Here is a 21463-nt window from a genome sequence, read left to right as displayed (position 1 = left end):
ATCTCATCTTAAGGAGGAAATTCAATATTTTAAGCTATATTGCATATAGAATTCAAGCTAAATTATACCAAATGTCAACTAACAACAGTTATTTATTGATGACCTATAGTTTAAGCGCTGTACTGTCTTGAACAACTAAAAAGTTGTATTTTCTTGCAGACATTCAATAATGTAGCATTTCTTTTTCCTTTGCTTAAATTCACTACTGTAAAAAAGTGAAAGAAATTGTGTTTGCTTCAATGCATTTATTTTATTGCTTCAACATAGACAAACTAATATGCTACAAACATCACATTTCTTAAACTGCAAAGACATTTAATTATGGGTAATTGCACCAATACTGTTTCAGAAATATTACCTTATATAAATTCCTAAAATTGTGAAGTGTCATGGCTTTTGTACAGCATTTAATGTGCTTTTCCTGATGAAAGCTATTAAGTTTAATGCCTAGCCCAGACACAGCACTTGCATGAGTCATTAAACACTGTTCCAGGTCCACATTTCCGTTCAAAAGTTTTACCGCCAGCACAGTCATAGTATTTGTTTGGGTCGTCAGGGTGAGGATACATGCCATCAGGCTTTCCAGCACAGAATCCAGTTCCAGGCTCATGTGTGGTAGTTGTGGTTGTTTTGGTTGGTTTTGGGGTGGTTGTTTGACCAGGCTTGGGGGTAGTAGTGGAAGGCAGAGGAGGCAGCTCTAAAATGCAAATCAGGTGATTAGTTTAAGATTAGATGGACAGTTATGCAACAGGAATAACATGTTCCCATGGCTACCTACCAATATTTAGGAGCTTGTGTAGGTGACCCATAAGGGGATGCTTCCCTTGCCCACAGAAATCTCCAGCAAAGTCATCCAGATCCAGAGCCCAAACAAAAGCCCCCCCAAACTTGTTGTCCTGCAGATACCTTGCCTAAGGGGAAGGGAATGGTAAGAGTAAGAATATATGTGGGTCATTTATAATATTTACAACTGTGTTCTTGACAAATATTTTCATTTGTGAAATTTAAAACTACCTTGATCTCAAAGCTCTCCCTGGTGTCAAAGCCAACCCATTCACCACCCTTTGTAGCATATGGTACTCTCTGATCCTCAATCCACTCAAGTTTTGTTCCTTGAAGAAATCCACAGATCTGGGAAAACATGGCAGGTTGCATTAACTAACAGCTTCTTAAAAATTAAACCAATTTTTTGTTGAACTTTTTCACAATACCTCATAATAGGACCAAAAGCCGGCCTCTCGAGTGAAAGATCCAGCAGAGGCTGGTCCACTGGCTGGCGCTCCTACTTCAGTAGCTGAAGAAGAGAGACGAAAGGTACGACCATATGTGGCAAATCCCATCCTTAGTTTCTCCACCGGGGTACCATTATCCCTCCAGTATTTCATTGCATAATCCTGCATAAGAGACAAACCATGCCTGCATCACTGTTGTTCAGTTCTGTAATAAACCATGAATGATAATTATTCAAATTCTAAAGTTCAGACTTTACTTTGAGGAAAACATTAAAAACACTTCCAGTGTAGAAATATATAGTAATTTAGTAGTAATTTAATAGTAATGTAGCAATTATCAGAGCATTCTTACAGCGTTGAAGTAAACAAGATCTCCATAGTCTTTAGATCCCACAAACAGGGGACTGTTGTGTCCTGTGAAGCTTTCCCAAGTTCCATGGAAGTCATAGGTCATCACATTGATGAAGTCAAGATAGCTAGAGATTCATTCAAAGATTGATTATAAAATTCACACACACACACACACACACACACACACACACACACACACACACACACACACACACAGTATATATATATATATATATATATATATATATATATATATATATATATATATATATATATATATATATATATATATATATATATAGAGAGAGAGAGAGAGAGAGAGAGAGAGAGAGAGAGAGAAAGAGAGAGAGAGAGAGAGAGAAAGGAAGCATGAATTGATACATTTAAAAGAAATACTAAAACTTACTTTGCAATCTTGGATATTTCATATCCAGAATCAATTGTGCCCTTTCCAGCAGATACTGCAGCAGTAACCATGAGCCTAGGCTGTCCAGTAGTTTTACCTTCTGCCTCAAAAGCTTCCAACAGTTCCTAATCAAATTAAGTGGTTAGATCAGACCAGTACAAATACTATACAATGTTAGATTGTGTGGTCAAGCCTACCTTGCACAATAAAGTAAACCTCTGTTTGTCCTCAGGAGGGCTACCTCTGGCACCTGGGTATTCCCAATCCAAGTCCAGACCATCAAATCCATGTCTCCTCAGGAATGCGATGGATGACTGGATGAACTTTTGACGGTTGGTGGCTGAGGAGACCATGATGGAAAACCTGAGAAGAAATGAGAAAGTTTCATTATCTAAACAAGGTTATATATAACATTTTAGAATTTGAAATAATATCTGGCACTATTATTTGTATAGAAAAGAAATTTATAAAATGCTTACTGAGTTGAGCCAAAATTCCATCCACCAACAGCCAAAAGAGTTTTAAGGTGGGGGTTCCTGCATAGATAATGAAAAGATCATAAACAAATTGTGAGTAGTTATATTAAATTACCATCACATGTTTTATGGTTTCTATCTTACATACGTTTTCTTTAAACCATTGAAGGACTGGTAGAGGGTTTCATCATTCCATTCATATGTGACAAGCTCGTTGGCATGGTTGATAATAGAAAAGGCATAAATTAGGTGTGTACACAGGAAGGGATCTACATTAGCAGGCATGTACTTCCCAGCTCCAGGTCGGTATTGAGACCAGTTGGTAAAATAGCACACCAACTGCCTGGACGTTGCTGTAAATAAAGGCACAAATGAAGAGAAAATATTTAAATAACTTCAAAAATGAAGGTACGGGTAGTGATTTTAGGTATTACAAATTTGTATGACTTACCAAAGTGACACAAGACCAAGCACAAACCTAGAAAATAAAGAGTTAAAAAAAAAAAATTGTCAATGTAATATACTGTGGAACCTTCGATACTCGCGACCTTGACACTCGCGACCTCAATAGTTTGCGACTTTTCATTTGGAACCAGACTAAGTGTAACTCGCAAAAAATCTGATAGCAAGTTTGATATAAAGTTTAGGGTGACATTTCAAGTCATGAAAAATAATTTTATTATTTTATTATTCATTTAAAGTAGTAAATAAAACATATATGACTAGTAATTCACAATATTTGTTGAGTTTACAGTACAGTACATGTACAATTGCCCTTGAAAAAGGAACCATCCAAAGGAGAGAGTCAAAACCTTGTGATTTTTTGTTTCTCACGAGGGGTCATAAAACGTAACCCCTCTGAGTCTTATACTTAACAATCGACAATCATTTTGGAAACAATTTTTAAATACCTGCAAGAAGAGTGAGCCTGGCCATTTTGTTAGCACCTCTTATGTTCTTCAGTTGCAATTCTTCTGTCAAAGAGAAAGGTATGTTTTGTAATTTTGTTCACGATTTAGCAAGAGATAAATAGCATTTTTGCTTGTATATCCCTGAAATCTTACCTGGGGAACTTTCAGGATGAAAGACAAATGTACCTACAGCTCACAGAGCTTAAATAGTCTTGCAGGAAGGCTTGTCTAATCAGAGAAGAGATGTAAAGTTTAGTAGACCATCTGGAGATAAAGTGTAAAGTGTCGAATGATATGACACGGCAAGATAATATGCAGGCACAATGAGAACTCTGGCTGACCTTAGTAAATTGATGCTTCTACCTGTTTCCTTTTTTTTATTTTATTTTTTTTATGAATCAGAATGAGAACTAGATTTTGTTTAGTTTTTGTTTGGTTTTTTGGGTTCATTTATTAAAATATATTTTCTTTTGTAGTTCTATGAAATGAGGAGGAATAGATACATCTTAATATAAATATTTTATATATATATATATATATATATATATATATATATATATATATATATATATATATATATATATATATATATATATATATATATATGTTCATTAAAAGACTAATAAGTAGATCAGTTTGTTACTGGACATATAATTAAAACATTCATAAATAATTTTTTTTCTTTTTAATTCTATATTGTTTACCTTAAATTCAATATTATTTACCCTACATTAGATTAACTAGATAAATAGTTAAATTATACTCAAAATGAGCAATTCACACATTTTATCCACTAAGCTTTAAAGAAAAATCCTTGTGTCCTCAGAATCTTTATCTTATCAGACCACAGGTTTATGAGGGAGCCTTTTGTTTCTTAAAAAAAATCTACACTGTTTCCACTAATAAATATCTACCGCTGGTTATCTTGGGAGGTAGTGACACCCTCTGAACTAGAATTTTGTTTTCTAAGATCTAGTGGATTCAAAGGTCCCTTGCATTTACTGCCAAAAACACCCTTTGGTGTTGAGTTAAATAGATTATATGTTGATAATCTGTAACATTAGACCACATGGCAGAAGCATAGGCCAGAATATATGGGCAAAATAATGTGTTGTTTGTTTGTATCGCTTTTTTGTATCACTTTTTCATATATCACTTTTTTTATACATTAGAGTAATTCATTTTCACTTTTATATAGCAGAAGCAAAAGTCTTCCAATATCACCACCATCCCTCTGAGACTGATAGGATGGTGGCGATATTAGAACTATAGATTAAAGTGGTCTCCAAAGCCTACCCAGCTTAATAAACATAAAATATAGATACAAAATAGAAAGGCCATACAAAGAAGTTATATTAAAAAAAAAAAAAAAATAATAAAATATATATATATATGAAATTCGTTTTATTTCTTATCATACTTAGCATATTCATTTGTTTATTTTATTTTAGCAACCTGTAGCCAGTTTGATGTAGCAAGTAGCGACATTTTTTTTTATATCAACTTAATATTAAAAGTACATAAATTATTGAAATTAAAATACAATTTTAGAGTCTTAAACAGCTTTCAAATGAAATATATTTCTCTTTTTACCTGGTGATCATAATAATTTCATTTGTAACATTTTAACGGTTGGGATTGTTTTTCTATGCCTAGTTATGAATTATGTGCATCACTGATTAAATTATTCTTTCCTCTTTAGTAACTGATTTATCCAGCTCCCGATCATTGCAAAACTAAGGTACATAACACTTGCTATAGATTGGCTAACTTACATCAGGAGACTTTTTGTGTGTGTGTGTGTGTTAGGTGGAACCGGGAAGAAACCCATGCAAACATGTGGAGAACAAATTCTACAAAGCAAGTAACCTCAGTATCTGAGGATTGGCCAAGGAAAACAAGAGTTTTGAGGTGAAGCAATGCAGCTCACTGTGCCCATGTGTCCTAGTAAATTAATGCTCTTTTTTTATATTCTAATAATAGTTTAAATAAATGTAGGACTTTGCATGCACATAGATAATTTCCTGTCTGCACCTATTAGCAGCTTTAAAATACTTTGATGCTTAACATGCTTAATGGTTAATATTTGCTATCTGAAAGGTAACCTTATCGAACATCAGGGTTTGCCTGTCATTTATTCCACAGTGCTAATCAGATAGGCTAATCTATGAATCCATTTGTGATATTTGTGCCAATATATATATTGAACAGAGCTCTCCTAAAAGGGGATAAGGTACAGTAAGGTAGATTCCATGTTCAGGTCATTTTAAGGATAACTCCAAGGAGGATTTATTAGAAGTCAATGATAATGTGTATATATATATATATATATATATATATATATATATATATATATATATATATATATATATATATATATATATATATATATATATATATATATACAGTGAGGAAAATAAGTATTTGAACACCCTGCTAAAAAAAATTGTTTAACTATTTATTTGTATGATACAGCTGCAAATAAGTATTTGAACACCTGAGAAAGTCAATGTTAATATTTGGTTCAGTAGCCTTTGTTTGCAATAACAGAGGTCAAACATTTCCTGTAGTTTTTCACCAGGTTTGCACACACCGCAGGAGGAATTTTGGCCCACTCCTCCACACAGATCTTCTCCAGATCAGTCAGGTTTCTGGCCTGTCGCTGAGAAACACGGAGTTTGAGCTCCCTCCAAAGATTCTCTATTGGGTTTAGGTCTGGAGACTGGCTAGGCCATGCCAGAACCTTGATATGCTTCTTACAGAGCCACTCCTTGGTTATCCTGTCTGTGTGCTTCAGGTCATTGTCATGTTGGAAGACCCAGCCTCGACCCATCTTCAATGCTCTAACTGAGGGAAGGAGGTTGTTCCCCAAAATCTCGCAATACATGGCCCCGGTCATCCTCTCCTTAATACAGTGCATTCGCCCTGTCCCATGTGCAGAAAAACACCCCCAAAGCATGATGCTACCACCCGCATGCTTCACAGTAGGGATGGTGTTCTTGGGATGGTACTCATCATTCTTCTTCCTCCAAACACGTTTAGTGGAATTATGACCCAAAAGTTCTATTTTGGTCTCATCTAACCACATGACTTTCTCCCATGACTCCTCTGGATCATCCAAATGGTCATTGGCAAACTTAAAACGTGCCTGGACATGTGCTGGTTTAAGCAGGGGAACCTTCCGTGCCATGCATGATTTCAAACCATGACGACTTAGTGTATTACCAACAGTAACCTTGGAAACGGTGGTCCCAGCTCTTTTCAGGTTATTGACCAGCTCCTCCCGTGTAGTTCTGGGCTGATTTCTTACCTTCCTTAGGATCATTGAGACCCCACGAGGTGAGATCTTGCATGGAGCCCCAGTCCGAGGGAGACTGACAGTCATGTTTAGCTTCTTCCATTTTCTAATGATTGTTCCAACAGTGGACCTTTTTTCACCAAGCTGCTTGGCAATTTCCCTGTAGCCCTTTGCAGTCTTGTGGAGGTGTACAATTTTGTCTCTAGTGTCTTTGGACAGCTCTTTGGTCTTGGCCATGTTAGTAGTTGGATTCTTACTGATTGTATGGGGTGGACAGGTGTCTTTATGCAGCTAACGACCTCAAACAGGTGCATCTAATTTAGGATAATAAATGTCGTGGAGGTGGACATTTTAAAGGCAGACTAACAGGTCTTTGAGAGTCAGAATTCTAGCTAATAGACAGGTCTTTAAATACTTATTTGCAGCTGTATCATACAAATAAATAGTTTAAAAATCATATATTGTGATGTCTCTCACAGTGGACATGCAACTATGATGACAATTTCAGACCCCTCCATGATTTCTAAGTGGGAGAACTTGCAAAATAGCAGGGTGTTCAAATACTTATTTTCCTCATTGTGTATTATATATATATATATATATATATATATATATATATATATATATATATATATATATATATATATATATATATATATATATATATATATATATATATGGTTACTATATACAAGTTTTTATTATTATTATTATTATTATTATTATTATTATTATTATTAGTTTATATTATTATTTTTTTTTTATTATGTTTTTTTAGTCATAGTCATAGTTTAAGTTACAAAACATTAGGATTGTAAGTATAAAGTATAAATATGATAAGTATAAAAAAAAAAAATTTCCTTTTTTTTGCAAAGTATCAATTGCTGTTCATGGAAATACAGGGTACTCATGTTCTAAAGGTTGAACATATATTATGTTCAAAGCATGTTTAAGCACATAGTGTATTATGAGGCTCAAAACACTGATCATACAATGAAAATAATATATTCAAAGTATTCTTGTTCCTGTTTCCATTTCAAAAGTGAAAGTGAAAACATTTTGAATATAGTGCATGTATCTAGTATTTAAGAAAGAGTGCCAAATTAAGAGTTATTGTATTGTATGAGAAATGGCAGACTGGTTCAAGGTGGAGGTAAGATCCAGGATTGGCTCTGAGCCCTTTTTCTGTTTGCAGAGAGGGCAGTGGAGTGGTGTGGTTGTAGGGAGAAGAAGTAGTTGAAGGCAGATGGGTTCCTGGGGTCAACAGAGCAATGTAATTTAGAGTGTGTAAGAAAATGCTGCAGGCATGGTAAAGTGGGTGGAAAAGAGTTGCAGGAGTGATAGAAGGATATCTGCAAGAGTGAAAGGGAAGGTTTATAGGACTGTGATGATACCTCCTTTGTTGTATGGTGTAGAACCAGTGGTATTGACTAAAAGACAGTAGGCAGAGCTGAAGATGCTGAGATTTTCATAGGGAGTGACGAGGGTGGACAGGATTAGAAACTAGTTTATTAGAGGGGCAATGCATGTAGGACGTTTTGGAGATAAGGTGAGAGAGGCACGAGATGGTTGAGATGGTTTAGTCATGTGCAGAGGAGGGACATGGGGTATATAGAAGAATGCTGAGGATAGAGCCACCAGGAGGGATGAATAAAGGAAGGCCAAGGAGGAGGTTTATGGATGTGTTGAGGGAAGATAAGCAGGTAGTTAATTTGAAAGAGACAGATGTAGAGGACAGGAGGGTATGGAGACAGATGATCCACTGTGAATAATAATAATAATAATAATAATAATAATAATAATAATAATAATAAGAAGAAGAAGAAGAAGAAGAAGAAGAAGAAGAAGAAGAAAAAGAAAAGGAAATCTTAGGACTTATTAAGAGTTCAAAATGTTTAGAAATGGGCTCTCAAATTTTAAATCTGGTTTATGGTAATATATAATGGAAAAAAAAAATCCAAAATAAACAAGATATTGGTATTTTTTTGTAGGGTGGACTGATTATAGTGTTTTTTGTTTTTTAACCTTGTGAACTTATCATGAGGATTATTAATTACAAATAAAAATTGCTGGTTTGCAAAAAATTTCTGCTAAACATCCAGCCTTTACAGGTAGAGTATTTATTATTATGTGAACAAATTGTTTGCACTATCACACATCTACTGTAGTTGTCAGTGCTGCATTGTCATTGTTTGCCATCTCACTGTCTTGTTGTTTTTTGTTGCATATGTGTACTTTATATAGTGCCCCAGTTAGTTTTGTGTTAATCTTGTGTTAATTTATGTTGTTTTATGCAGCACCCTGGACCACAAGGAATGCTCTTTCATTTCACTGTGTACTGTACTGGACATGCAGTTCTGATACCATAATAATAAAGCACGCTTGACTACTTTACTTGATTTGGGTCTATGCAAAATTAACTATAACACTATTACTAAAACACACAAACAGAGGTAACACAGACAGGAGGAGCTATAGGATATAAGATGGCCTGCCATACCACTGTCAACAAACTTGAGTGAATGCATGAGAGTGTGGGGATGAAAGCATCAAAGCATCTCAGTTCACCAAAACATACTATATCCATGATGCCTCCAGATCTGCTCCTCCTTTACTTAAGAAAAACTTACTGACAGAAGGCTTGAGTAAATCAAGATGTTTTAGTGTAGACTTAAACAATAAAAATGTGTCTGACTTCTTCCGACTTGTGTCCAGCTGGCACTATTGGCATCCAGTAGATACATGTGAGCTACCAAAGTTACCAAAGGTGTTCTATTAGTTCTGAAAGGTGTCCACTAGGCATGGCATGACACTAAAAGAAATGAATAAATATCAAGTAGAGATACAAAGAGACATTTACAGTTGCAGTTAAAACTGATACAATTCCTATTAAAAATCCTATGAGGGTGTCTATTATGTTTTTTGTTTGAGCAGGAGATGAGATTACCTAAAGATTGTATTTTCTGTGATTTTAAAATGTGTATTTTTTTTTTTTGCCTGTTTTAAATTTGTTATATGTTTTAAAACATAGTTCCAGTTTGATTGGTACTCAGCTCTTTTAAAAGTAGGTTTTTTTTTTTAAATTAAAGAACAATGGCAACAGATATGACTTTCACAAGGTAGAATTAATAACATCTAATACTCCCGATGGCTTATGGCCACTTGGCCTCTTTGAAAGAGAGCAGGTAAGAATTTTATTTGATGCTTTATAGACAAAAAGCAACAAATGGTAAAACTAATTATGATGAGGTAATTTCCCTCTTGCAGACATTTTTATATGCTTTTTTATCTTCTTATTTACAGTGATTATTGTCAGGCTGCAGACGCGGAAGCCGATATAGTCCGATCATTGTCCTTTTATTTCAACAACCGTACAACACAAAAACACTCATAAGCCGTTGAAAACAACAAACAAAGACATCCGCTCGATACGCGTTGTCCGCTATGAGTTTGAATGTCCCAAGCATAATCCATAAAGCCTTCGGCAATGAGTAATCCAAGTCGGAAGTGGAATTCGCATATACAGCCGGCGGTCGAGCAGCCACGCGATTGTCCAGCTTGACAATATAACGACCGACAGCCTGTGACTCAAGAACGTGAGTTTATGTAGTCTGATCTTTCATGAGCCACAGCTGTCGGTAATCTTGGGAAGCAGCGTGACTGCTATCGAGGGGGGCGTGGCAGGGTGGATCTCTGACAGCTACAGACGGGGGCGTGGCAGGGTGAATCCCTGACAGCTACAGAGGGGGGCGTGGCAGGGTGAATCCCTGACAATTATAACCAAAAAGAGGACTTCTGAACATAAATAAACAAAACATTTAAAATATTTATTTACAATTATTTTTCATTATAAAGGTTTTATCACGGAACCCAGCACATGGCACATTGGCTATTTATAATTATTAGTGTCACTTAATGTTTAGTAAAATATTGATTAATTAATTTTTTTATGAATATTTATTTTCATATGAACAGGGGACAGAAGGTAAAAAGGGAAAACTATAAAGCCACTGTTATTTTTTTATGCTTGCATTTGTATTTATTAACTAAATTAACACTCAGCATGTGCTTTCAATATCTAAACACAAAGCGATTTGCTATCTTAAAAGACTTGTTATTGCACCAACATAATTGTTATTGCGTAATGTTTTCATCACATCTGATCTTGTGCTTTGAAGAATCGAAAGTACGAGTGAATAAGGAATTTTTCGAACATGAGTGATAATAAGTACACAACATAAAAGAATAGTACAGTAATCCTGACCTAATAGTAATCCTGACTTTGCATTTACTACTGTAGTATTATAAATGAAACATCTTATTTTATGTACTGAGCAGTAGAATTGCTTTATCTTATCAGGTTTATTTGAGTAGATTATTGCTATGGTTTCCACCAACAGAGTAACTTTGTTTATCTTGGCAGGCAGCAGTGGGATGCTATGAAAGAGTATTTTTTTAAAGCTTTTATTGCTTTTTATACATATATATATATATATATATATATATATATATATATATATATATATATATATATATATATATATATACACACACACACACACACACACACACACACACACACACACACACATACGACTGCTAGCAAGAGTGGTCCCATCATGGTCTCATCATCCCAGCTGCGCTTCCAAAGTATCATACATGGTATGCTGGTGCCTATCTCTCTCTCTCTCTCTCTCTCTCTCTCTCTCTCTCTCTCTCTCTCTCTCTCTCTCTCTCTCTCTCTCATGGGCATTAATCCCGGGGGGGACAGAGGGGACATGCCCCCCCCATCCGAGGGTTTGTAGTAGATGCAGACTCATTCATAAATTAGTTGCGGCAAAAATGCTGATTACTGATGTAATTTTCCATGAATCTGCTATATTGGCGATTAAAATATGACTTATCTAGTTAACGTTAGCTTGTTTACAATAGCTTGTAGCATAGTGCATTGCAACTAACACGCCAAAGCCGTTTCCCATGCAGTGTTTTATTTGGGACGACTTGGTATAATGTTAACTTAACATTAACTGCCACAATTAGCATATTGTTTAGCTGTGCATTTACTAAATGAGCACTGTGCTACATCCAAACTGACCCCATTGTATTTTTTATATAATCAATTTCTATTCTGTTCTTAAGTGTCTTAATTTGTAAATAAAATGTTAAACCTTTTTTTTTAATTCCTTGTTTTTATTCATTCATTCATTTTCTCCCGCTTATCTGTAATTCGGGTCGCGGGGGCAGCAGTCTAAGCAGGCCCCCGCCTTCGACTGCTGCCCAATCCTCACAGCACCGTCCCTCACGGTCCCTCCTGCAGGTGGTGAGCCCACGGGAAGCCTTGTTTTTATTGTTGTGATTTTTTTTTATGATAGTTTACTTTATTTATGTAAAGCAGTTTGAATTACCATTGTAATTGACGCAGTCTCCATGCAATAATAATGATAGAAACAGTTTTTCACTGTGGGGACATATCTTTATACTGTAAGTACAATTTGACTGTATTATTTGTGTCCCCCTTCAAATATTGCTCATGAGAAATTTTATATTTATTGTCCCCCCCTACTGTTAAATTAAATTTACACCCATGCTCTCTCTCTCTCTCTCTCTCTCTCTCTCTCTCTCTCTCTCTCTCTATATATATATATATATATATATATATATATATATATATATATATATATATATATATATATATATATATATATATATATACAGTGGAACCCGGTTATGTCGATGTCCTAGGGGGTTGCCAAAAAGCATAGAGATAACCGATGATCGAGATAAACGAAAACCAATATGGCGGCAATATATTAACGTGCTTGAAATTACTTTATGTACATGATGTGCGTTAATAAATGAGAATGTGCATGCACGTGTTTTTGCAGGGTTTTTTACACAACAGCGTTGCCACGATTTGTTTGATGAAGGCATGCTATAAAAATACATACAGTACATGTTTGTTAACTGTCAGGAATCCACCTGCCACACCCCCTTCGGCGTGGCTGGTGCTTTTTTGGCCGCTTTCTCTGAAGCTCCCGGCTTCAATCGCGCACATATGGTGCTCGTTTAGCATCATCACCAGCTCCAATTTAAACTTCCACACTCTCACCGTCCGTTATTGTTGTTGGTATATGTTGGTTCACGGCGGTCGTTGTTATCGCTCATGCGTATCCCGGTACGTGCCTTCCCACCGGCACTCTCTCAACGGCTGTGCTTTTCTTCTCAAAGCTCATCGTGGAATCCCCCCGATCCTGCCGTTGTTCATTCTATGCTTTTGCTGCTTATCCCACGTTCCGCGCTGCGCTCCTACCAAGCGCGGCTTTTGCCTCCCGTTCATCGCATAACATTTAACAACAAAAGGCATATGTGCACTAACTAACAGCAGATTCACCAGTATACAATACAACAACTGTAGCATCTGTAAGGCTTAATTTTTCGCGAGTTCTTCTGCGGCTGCACAGCGCCGATCGAGATAACTGACGTTAAATGGCAAATTTTTCCCCCCTTGTGCTCGAGATATCAGGGTTCGGCGAAATAAAAAAGTCGACATAACCGATAAGAAATGCTTAGACAAAGCGAGAATTTGGCGGTTCCACTTTGAAAACGTCGACTTAATAGGGTTGTCGAGTTAACCAAGGTCGAGATAAGTGGGTTCCACTGTATATATATATATATATATATATATATATATATATATATATATATATATATATATATATATATATAGATATAGATAGATAGATAGATGACAGAGCTGGCAGAGAGCACACCCTGTCTGTTTACTTATTGTTTTTTATACAAATTAAAGTACACATTTTATTTCTGAGTAAAGAAGGGACGTGAATAAATGTATGTTGCGCTAAAGGTTTTAATTTTGCCTCTTTTATATTTAGTTATTCATTTATGTATTTATGTTTTTTTAATAAAAATGGTTAAACAGAAATGTGTGCTGCATTGATAACACGTTAATAAAATTTAGTGCTGTTAAAAAGGAATTTGCGTTTGAATTTTGACAGCCCTAATATATATTTTTTATATTGTGGCGACTCGCCATCGCGTCAGGCTGAACACAGACATGGGGCGTCATCCCTCAATGACTAGGCATTGGCGAGTCCGGCAGGAATTCTTCTTCCGCATCTTCCATCTGTAGCCTGAAGTGAGAGAAAGAGGTGGTGTTCACGCTCTGAAATGTGTGTAATCAGTCAAAAATTGGACGCTGGCTGTCAGTGGTGAGGTGATGTCACGACCAGGAGTATAAAGCGCATATGAGAGAAGACAGCGGCAGCTTCTGCAAGGGAGAGGGAAGCGCTGCAGGGACACCGGAGGTGTGGCATAGAGACGCAGTGTGTCGTTCCCTCAGGGAGAGGGGAGACCAGAGGACTTATAAGATGTGATCGCATCAACAATGCACCTGCTCAGAGCCTGCTTATCAGCAAGGAGGCCTCTCTTGGGAGGGCTGTAGCAGACGAGCAAGTGATGGGTCCTTTTCCAAGGACCCGTCCCGTGGTCGTAGGTGTCCGGTGCACGCACCGGACAAAGCCGGTCCAGTTTCTCCTGGTCTGGGGCCTGGAACAGAGGAGGATAGAATGCCTGTAATCTTATGTGTCGTGGGATGACCGAGGGCACCTTGGGGATGTAACCCCCTGTACAGGGGTACAGGAAGTCACCAGCCATACCTGGGTTAAACTCCAGGAAGGAGGGGGGCCACAGACAGAGCCTGCAGGTCCCCTACTCTTTTGATAGACCAGATGGCCAACAAGAATGAGGTCTTGATTAAAAGGTGCCTTCAAGATGCCTCGGCTGAAGGCTCGAAGGGGGGGTTAGAAAGAGCTATAAAAAACGACGGCCAGGTCCCACCCAGGCACTGTAGGGTGCACCAGGGGCCTCAGCCTCCGGGTGCGGCGGAGAAAACGGGTTACAATCGGGTTTTGCCCAGAGATGGCCTCGGCCACGGGGGCATGATAGGCCGAAATGGCAGACGCGTAGACTTTTAGGGTGGACAGAGCCAACCCCTGGGGAACCGTCCCTGAAAAAAATTTCAGCACTGAACCAACCGGGCAGTGGACTGGATCCAGCTGGTGGTGCTCACACCACGAGCAGAACAGACGCACCTGGTGGCATACAACCTCCTCATGGAAGGAGCTCTGGAGTGGAGAATCGTCTCTACCACCTCGGTGGAGGGGGTTAAAATATGGCACCCCCTAACTGGGAAAGGAGATCCCTTCTCAACACCCGCCTTGACAGGGTGTCTGCTGCCTCGTTCAACCAGCCCGGGATGTAAACCGCCCTCAATGAGAGGAGCCTTCCCTGGGCCCAAAGGAGGATCTGGTGCACCAGCCTGCACAGGGGGCGCGAACGCAGACCTCCTAGACGATTGATGTATGGGACCACCACCGTATTGTCCGTACGGACCAACTCATAGTGACCTCTGAGGTCTGAAAGGAAATGCTTCAGTGCTAGAAGCATGGCCAGCATCTCTAGGCAATTGATGTGCCAGCGTAGATGGGGCCCCTCGCACAGACCTCTGGCGGAGCGACCACTCTTGCTCCCCACCCCGTGAGGGACGCATCGGTCGTTAGCATTAAGCGATGACCAGGGACTCCCAGCGCCGCATGACCTTGATAGTGCGGAGGTGGTTGCCCCTCCATGAGAACCCGCGGGTCCTAAGCCATCCCTCAAGGGGTCTCATGTACAGCACGCCAAGTGGAATGACACTGGACGCAGCTGCCATAAGCCCTTGCAGTGTCTGGAACTGCTCGACTGTGAGAGGCTGCCCTTCTCTGACCTTCCTGACGGCCGTAACGATGACCACAATGCGGACAGGGGAAAGCTGCGCACACAAAGTATTTGAATCCCATATGACACCGAGATAGGTGGTTCTCTGTAATGGAGAAAGCACACTCTTCCCGGCGTTCAGCCGAAACCCCAACGCCCACCGACAGGGTCTTGAATGCACCTCCATTGTGCATTCTTTAAATGCACCTCCATTGTGCCAGTGCCAAAACACTCCAACCCAACGTGCCTGAACGACTACAACCCTGTAGCACTGACACCCATTGTCATGAAGTGCTTTGAGCGACTGTTCCTGGCACACCTGAAGGACTCTCTGCCAACCACATTAGACTCTCACCAGTTTGCCTACCGAAGCAATAGAAGCACAGAAGATGCAGTTTCCATGGCACTGCACTCTGTGCTCACACACTTGACAATAAGAACACCTATGCACGTATGCTGTTTGTTGACTTTAGCTCAGCATTCAATACCATCATTCCATCCAAGTTAATAGCCAAACTTCTAGATCTGGGCATTAACACCTCCACTTGCAACTGGGTCATGGACTTTCTGACCAACAGACCCCAGCAGGTTCGATCTGGCTCCATCTGCTCCAACACTATCACACTCAACACTGGTGTACCACAGGGCTGTGTGCTGAGCTCCTTCCTCTACTCCCTCTTCAGGCCTGTGAATGGATCTAACTCCATCATCAAGTTTGCAGATGACACTACCGTGATTGTTCTCATCACCAACAATGATGAGACTGCCTACAAGGAGGAGATCCAGCACCTAGCCACATGGTGCAATAAAAATAACCTGCTCCTTAACACCTCCAAGACAAAGGAGCTCATTGTGGACTTCAGAAAGAAGGCAAGAGGCACACATGACACCACCCACATCAATGGGATGGCTGTTGAGCGCGTCTCCAGTTTCAAGTTCCTGGGGATCCACATCTCGGCGGAACTGTCCTGGAACATCAACACCTCCAGCCTGGTCAAGAAGGCTCACCAGCGCCTCTTTTTCCTGAGGACACTTAAGAAAAATCAGCTCTCCTCAGATATCCTGGTGGAAAAATAAATAAATAAAATAAATAAATAATAATAAGAGAAGATAAGGGGTGTCTCTCCCTTTCTGTGCGCGCGGAACTAAGTGTGTGTTTGTGTTTGCGTGTGTGCGCTCAGCTACGAGTGAAGTCCCTCTTCCTCCGCTGTGGGCGAAACCCCCCCTCTCTTCCTCTGCTTTTCTGTCTCTCTGCATGTGAGGGTCTGCGCTCCGCTGCAGGCGGACGGGACCCCCTCCCTTTCTCTCTCTCTCTCTCTCTCTCTCTCTCTCTCTCTCTCTCTCTCTCTCTCTCTCTTTCTCTCTCTCTCTCACTCTCTGGAAAATTTGTGTGTGCGTGACTGATTGCAATATGTGCTGAGATGTGTGATATATAGATATGAATAAATATCTACCTAAAACATAGGAGAGTTAAGGTGGAAAACAAGGGTTAGTTTCTAGTAACTATAAGGATAATATTTATCTTCTATTAAGAATAAAACAATGAGCCTCATTACATGAGAGGACTGAATCTGTTAAAACTTATGAGCTTCCTTCGGAAGACCTTTTTCTGTTAAATAACAAAAGACAAGATAAAAACAATGAGCCTTTTTGGGAAAATATTTTATGGCTAAATAACTTTATGAGCCTCTAAAGATGACCTAAATACGAAGTCAAAGCCCCTTAATACTGAATGAATAAAGATATCCCTACAGTGAGACAAAACACTCCCCTGCCACGAATGAATAATATAATTCCCAAAAAAGGAAATTTCAAGTAGAGAAATTAATGAGGGTGTGTGTGTGTGTGTGTGTGTGTGTGTGTATGAGCAACTATTATAATAAAAGTGATTATTGTATATGTATATGTATTGGTTGTGAGTAATACTGAGTGATAAAAGAGTTGGGGTGATTATTAAAGTAAAGCAAATGGAAGTTCATGCAATATGATGTTTAGAGGAGATAGGAAATCTGTAGAGCATAAAATTCTGAATGCTGATGGACGTTGTGTGTGTGAAGTATGAGCTGTTATCTGTAGAGAACTAAAAAAGGATCTAAGGTCCTGTCTGCCTCTTTTGTTGAATCTTTGGTGTGTGCGCGTTGCTGAGACAGTTGCTCAGAACGTCACACGGATTGAGGCCCGTGACCGGAGCAACATGATAAACGCATGGCTTCTGTTTGATTAAGGCCAGTGCTGTTTTATCCAAAATAAATAAATAAATAAATAAATAAAATAAATTTTTTTAAATGCTTGGATGTGTATTTGAACATGTGTGCGTATTCAAATATCTATTTTTGTTACTGTGCGGTTTGATCTCTCAGCTTGAGAAGTATCGCAGTGAATTACATTTTGTGTGTGACCTTTGTGTTATGCAGTTTAAAGGACACTTGGCAACGGACTGACCAGTCATGGTGTTTAACTAGTTAATGAGGTACAATCGTTTGATTTGAACTCAGTTACAAGTTGTTGATGCAAGTTTTACAATTGGTTTATGGGGTTTGCTGAAGTCAGTTTTAAGTAATCTTTAATTTGGTAGTTGGTATCAATTTATGCGTACAAAAATACAGAAAGTTGTAATGTCAAAAATAATTACTCCTGTAGATGTGGTATGCGAACAAGTTCTTGTGTAGAGAGGTTATAAGCAGGTGGGGACTTCCGGATCGAATATCCTCAGATAACGGTAAAGAATTTGTGGATAAAACAGTCAAATTAATCTTACAAAAGTTGGGAATTAAACAGCGTCTTGGAGCAGTGTACCACCCACAAAGTCAAGGAATGTGTGAAAGAATGAATGGTGTTTTAAAGAATCGCATTGTTAAGATCTGTCAGCATACGGGTTTAAATTGGGTAGCAGCGCTTCCGTTGGCACTGATGGCGTGTCGATCAAGTGAGCTGCGTGATTTGCATATGACACCTCATGAGTTGCTAACGGGAAGACGGATGCCGACTCCTTGTTTGCGTACCAGTGGGAAAGGTCCAAGTCTAGCACTTTTGGAAGACGAAATGCGAACTTATGTAACATATATGGTCAGCTTACATAAAAAGATATCCACATATGTTTTTGACAGGCAGAGGAAAGACGAGGCGCAGCAGAAACTTGATGAGCAAAAGAGCACCACAGTGCAACCCGGAGACAAGGTGTTTGTGAAAGTGTTTAGAAGAAAGTGGTATAACGAACGTCGGGAAGGACCATTTGAAGTGGTCCGCAGTACTGGAACAGCGGTCCAGGTCAAAGGGTCTCCAACGTGGTATCATTTATCACATTGTGTTAAAGCACCAAAAGAGGAGATAACGTGTTCCCAGAGTCAGGATGTTGAAGGTTCAAGAGAATTGGAAGAAGGTATGGGTGAGCATGCAGCAGAAGAAGAGATGCATGACAATAACCAGAGTCAAATCCCAGAAGGGGAGATTGTCCGTGATATGGGCAATGGTGATGATGATGTGTATGCTTTTGATGATGCCAGAAATGACAGTACAGTTAACGGACAGGAAAGAACATTTGGGGACATTGATTTCCAGCAGGTTCCCGAATCAGCAGAGCCTGTGGCGGTGGAGAGAAATGCGTCACAGGTTAAGAAGGACTGTAACTCAACTGCAGGAGAATCAAGAGAGACAGCTGACAGAAGGAGTCCGAGGCCGGCTCGGAGAAGGGTTAGACCAAAACGATACGAGAACTAGAGCCCATGTGGCTATAGTTTCTCAGCAGATCGCTACAACACCCTCTCCTCCAAAGGTTGTTATCAGAGCTAAGTTAGGGAAAGCGGTTGTTCTTCCTTGTCAATGTGGAAGATGGAATGTTGGTAGTACTAATCCTCCTAAGTGGAGGAATAATCGTGGTGAAGATGTGTTGTTGACAGGACCCGGATTTGAAAGTGTGCCTCGCGATCAAAGAAAGTATTTTTTGTACAATGACATGAAGTTGGTGAAGATGCAGACGGATTGTTCACTAGTTTTGCGTAATGCTACATGGGAAGATGCAGGTGAATATGTGTGCACTTATTTAGAACCAGCATTTAAATTTGTGCCAATTCTTAATTATTGGGAGGATGATTATGTAACGCGTAAAGTGACACTTGTGATAAAAGGTTTGGAACCTAGTGGGAATGTCGCGGATATTACAAAGGTTCAAGATCAATCTAATGCAATGACTACTCAGAGAATGAATAATTCTCAAACGGAGCTTGTTACAGTAGTGCTGGGTACAACTAAGAATGTTGATACATCAACCCAGACTACTACTTTGTCACAGATAAAGCTTGTCACTACAGCTCTGGATACAACTACGAGTGTTATTACATTAACCCAGACTACTCCTACTTTATCTACGATTGTAAAAGAGTATAATGATACAATAGTGCCAATACCTTTGATGCCTGTAAAGTTTGTAAACGTAACACAGGCGCCGGACGTAGTGACCTTAGAATCGACAGAAGTATTAAATATGACTCAGGAACCCATGTTAAAAACAAAGCCTACAGTAAATGGTAGAGGAGAGACCTTTGAGGCCGGGAAACAGATGTGGGATGAGCATGTTGTAGCCTCAGCTGAGATAACTCAGGAAAATATATCAGATACAATGAGTGACTATATTAATTCTACTCAAGTTCGTACTTTGCAAAAGAGAGACAGTGACTGGAAAGCATATGGTTTCGATTCATCGGTGTTACAGATTGCTGACCCCTGGGCAAGTAGGAACTTATGGTTCCAGCAGATAACTCATTCTGTTAGATCAGTTAGAAATTTGAATTGTCCATGTGTGGTGAAAGTTTCATCACCAGGCACATGGCCTTCAATTTTAGAAACGGTGCCAGAACCACTAACTATTAGGTGTCAGTCCTTTGCATTATCATGGTTGTTGTTTCAGCAGCAGGCATCGACGGATATAATAATGGCTTTGTCAAGTAGTCTGTTTAGACCTAAATATGATTGTTCATGGTTGGAAGAATTACCTTATGTGAATCTACTGGATCAACATGAAAATATAATAACAGCAGTCCCTGAGCCGATGGAAGTGACACCTGTGAAAGCTGCTGGTTGTTTCTGTTCAAATGAAACGTATACTGGTTCGGGGATGTATATGGGAGTATCTGATTGTGACAGCTATTTGATGAATTTGGGCCAACATAATAATAAAAATATTAGTAAGTTGTATGAAGTAAAGTTTCGTGCGCCACATCAGAAATATAGTAAAACTTTGATGGTAAGGAATCAAGATTTGCCTGGAAATGTGACAATAGGAAATTTTAGAGATATTTGGTGGGTTTGTGGTGATAAGGCATATATATTTCTGCCTTATGGATGGATAGGATGCTGTTACATGGCAAAACTGAAGCTCCCATATGAGGTTTTTACAGTACAGAAGGGAGACGGTCCTGATACAAATCAGTCAAATGTTGTTTCTGCTAATAGGAGGAAAAGAGCATTGGCACAGTTCCATAATTTGGAGTCATACCATTGGAGAATAAGCCTAGGAGAAAAGTGGGGTATAGGACTGTTCCCATGGTATGGTGTGACATTTTTAGCTGATCATATTGATAACATCACTTATACATTACAGGGTTTCGCCAATGAGACAATAAGGGGATTTGATTTTCTATCTAATACTCAAAGAAGTCACAGATTGACCCTGCTAAAGCATGACATGGCGTTAGATTATATATTGGCCAAGCAAGGTGGCCTATGTGTGGCTTTGAACTTAACTGGTGACGCATGTTACACCTTGATCCCCGATTCTTCTGATAATATGACTAGTGTTATAGAGGCATTGCGAAACATACGAGATGCCTTCGGTCCAGCTGAAGGAGCCGGATGGTCTGCCAATTCTTGGCTGCAAGACAAATTAGGTCCGTTAGGTGCTGTCCTAGTACAGATTTTTATGGCAGTTGTCGTATCGTTGTGTGTGATGTTTTGCTTTTGCACGCTGTTGCTGACCTTTGCGAAAGCAATGATATTGCGATGGGTTGGAGTTGTGATGC

The 21463-nt window shown here is 39.1% G+C and overlaps 1 protein-coding gene across 1 annotated transcript; it reads right to left on the bottom strand.

Annotated features, from left to right (window-relative positions):
• Positions 1–324: 324 nt before the first annotated feature.
• Positions 325–3433, bottom strand: chia.2 (chitinase, acidic.2). The gene is made up of 11 exons (XM_083534226.1): positions 3377–3433; positions 2917–2943; positions 2614–2818; positions 2469–2525; positions 2187–2352; positions 1990–2114; positions 1585–1708; positions 1212–1394; positions 1015–1131; positions 779–911; positions 325–697 (listed from the first exon to the last, which is right to left on the bottom strand). The coding sequence occupies exons 1-11, from the start codon at positions 3399–3401 to the stop codon at positions 441–443; spliced, it is 1419 nt and encodes a 472-aa protein (XP_083390352.1). The 5' UTR covers positions 3402–3433; the 3' UTR covers positions 325–440.
• Between the last annotated feature and the right edge of the window lie 18030 nt (positions 3434–21463).

Source organism: Silurus aristotelis (assembly GCF_946808225.1).
Source record: "Silurus aristotelis genome assembly, chromosome: 28".
In the NCBI taxonomy this organism is placed as follows: domain Eukaryota; kingdom Metazoa; phylum Chordata; class Actinopteri; order Siluriformes; family Siluridae; genus Silurus; species Silurus aristotelis.
This window is presented reverse-complemented; position numbering and strand designations above follow the sequence as displayed.

What these genes read in the sequence shown, in the direction of transcription:
- chia.2 (XM_083534226.1), bottom strand. Translation starts at nt 3,401, where the DNA reads ATGGCCAGGCTCACTCTTCTTGCAG. An exon ending in TGGAATTTTGGCTCAACTCA is followed by an intron (nt 2,353 to 2,468) that starts GTAAGCATTTTA and finishes ATTTCTTCTCAG; the next exon opens with GTTTTCCATCATGGTCTCCT. An exon ending in GAAATATCCAAGATTGCAAA is followed by an intron (nt 1,709 to 1,989) that starts GTAAGTTTTAGT and finishes ATGAATCTCTAG; the next exon opens with CTATCTTGACTTCATCAATG.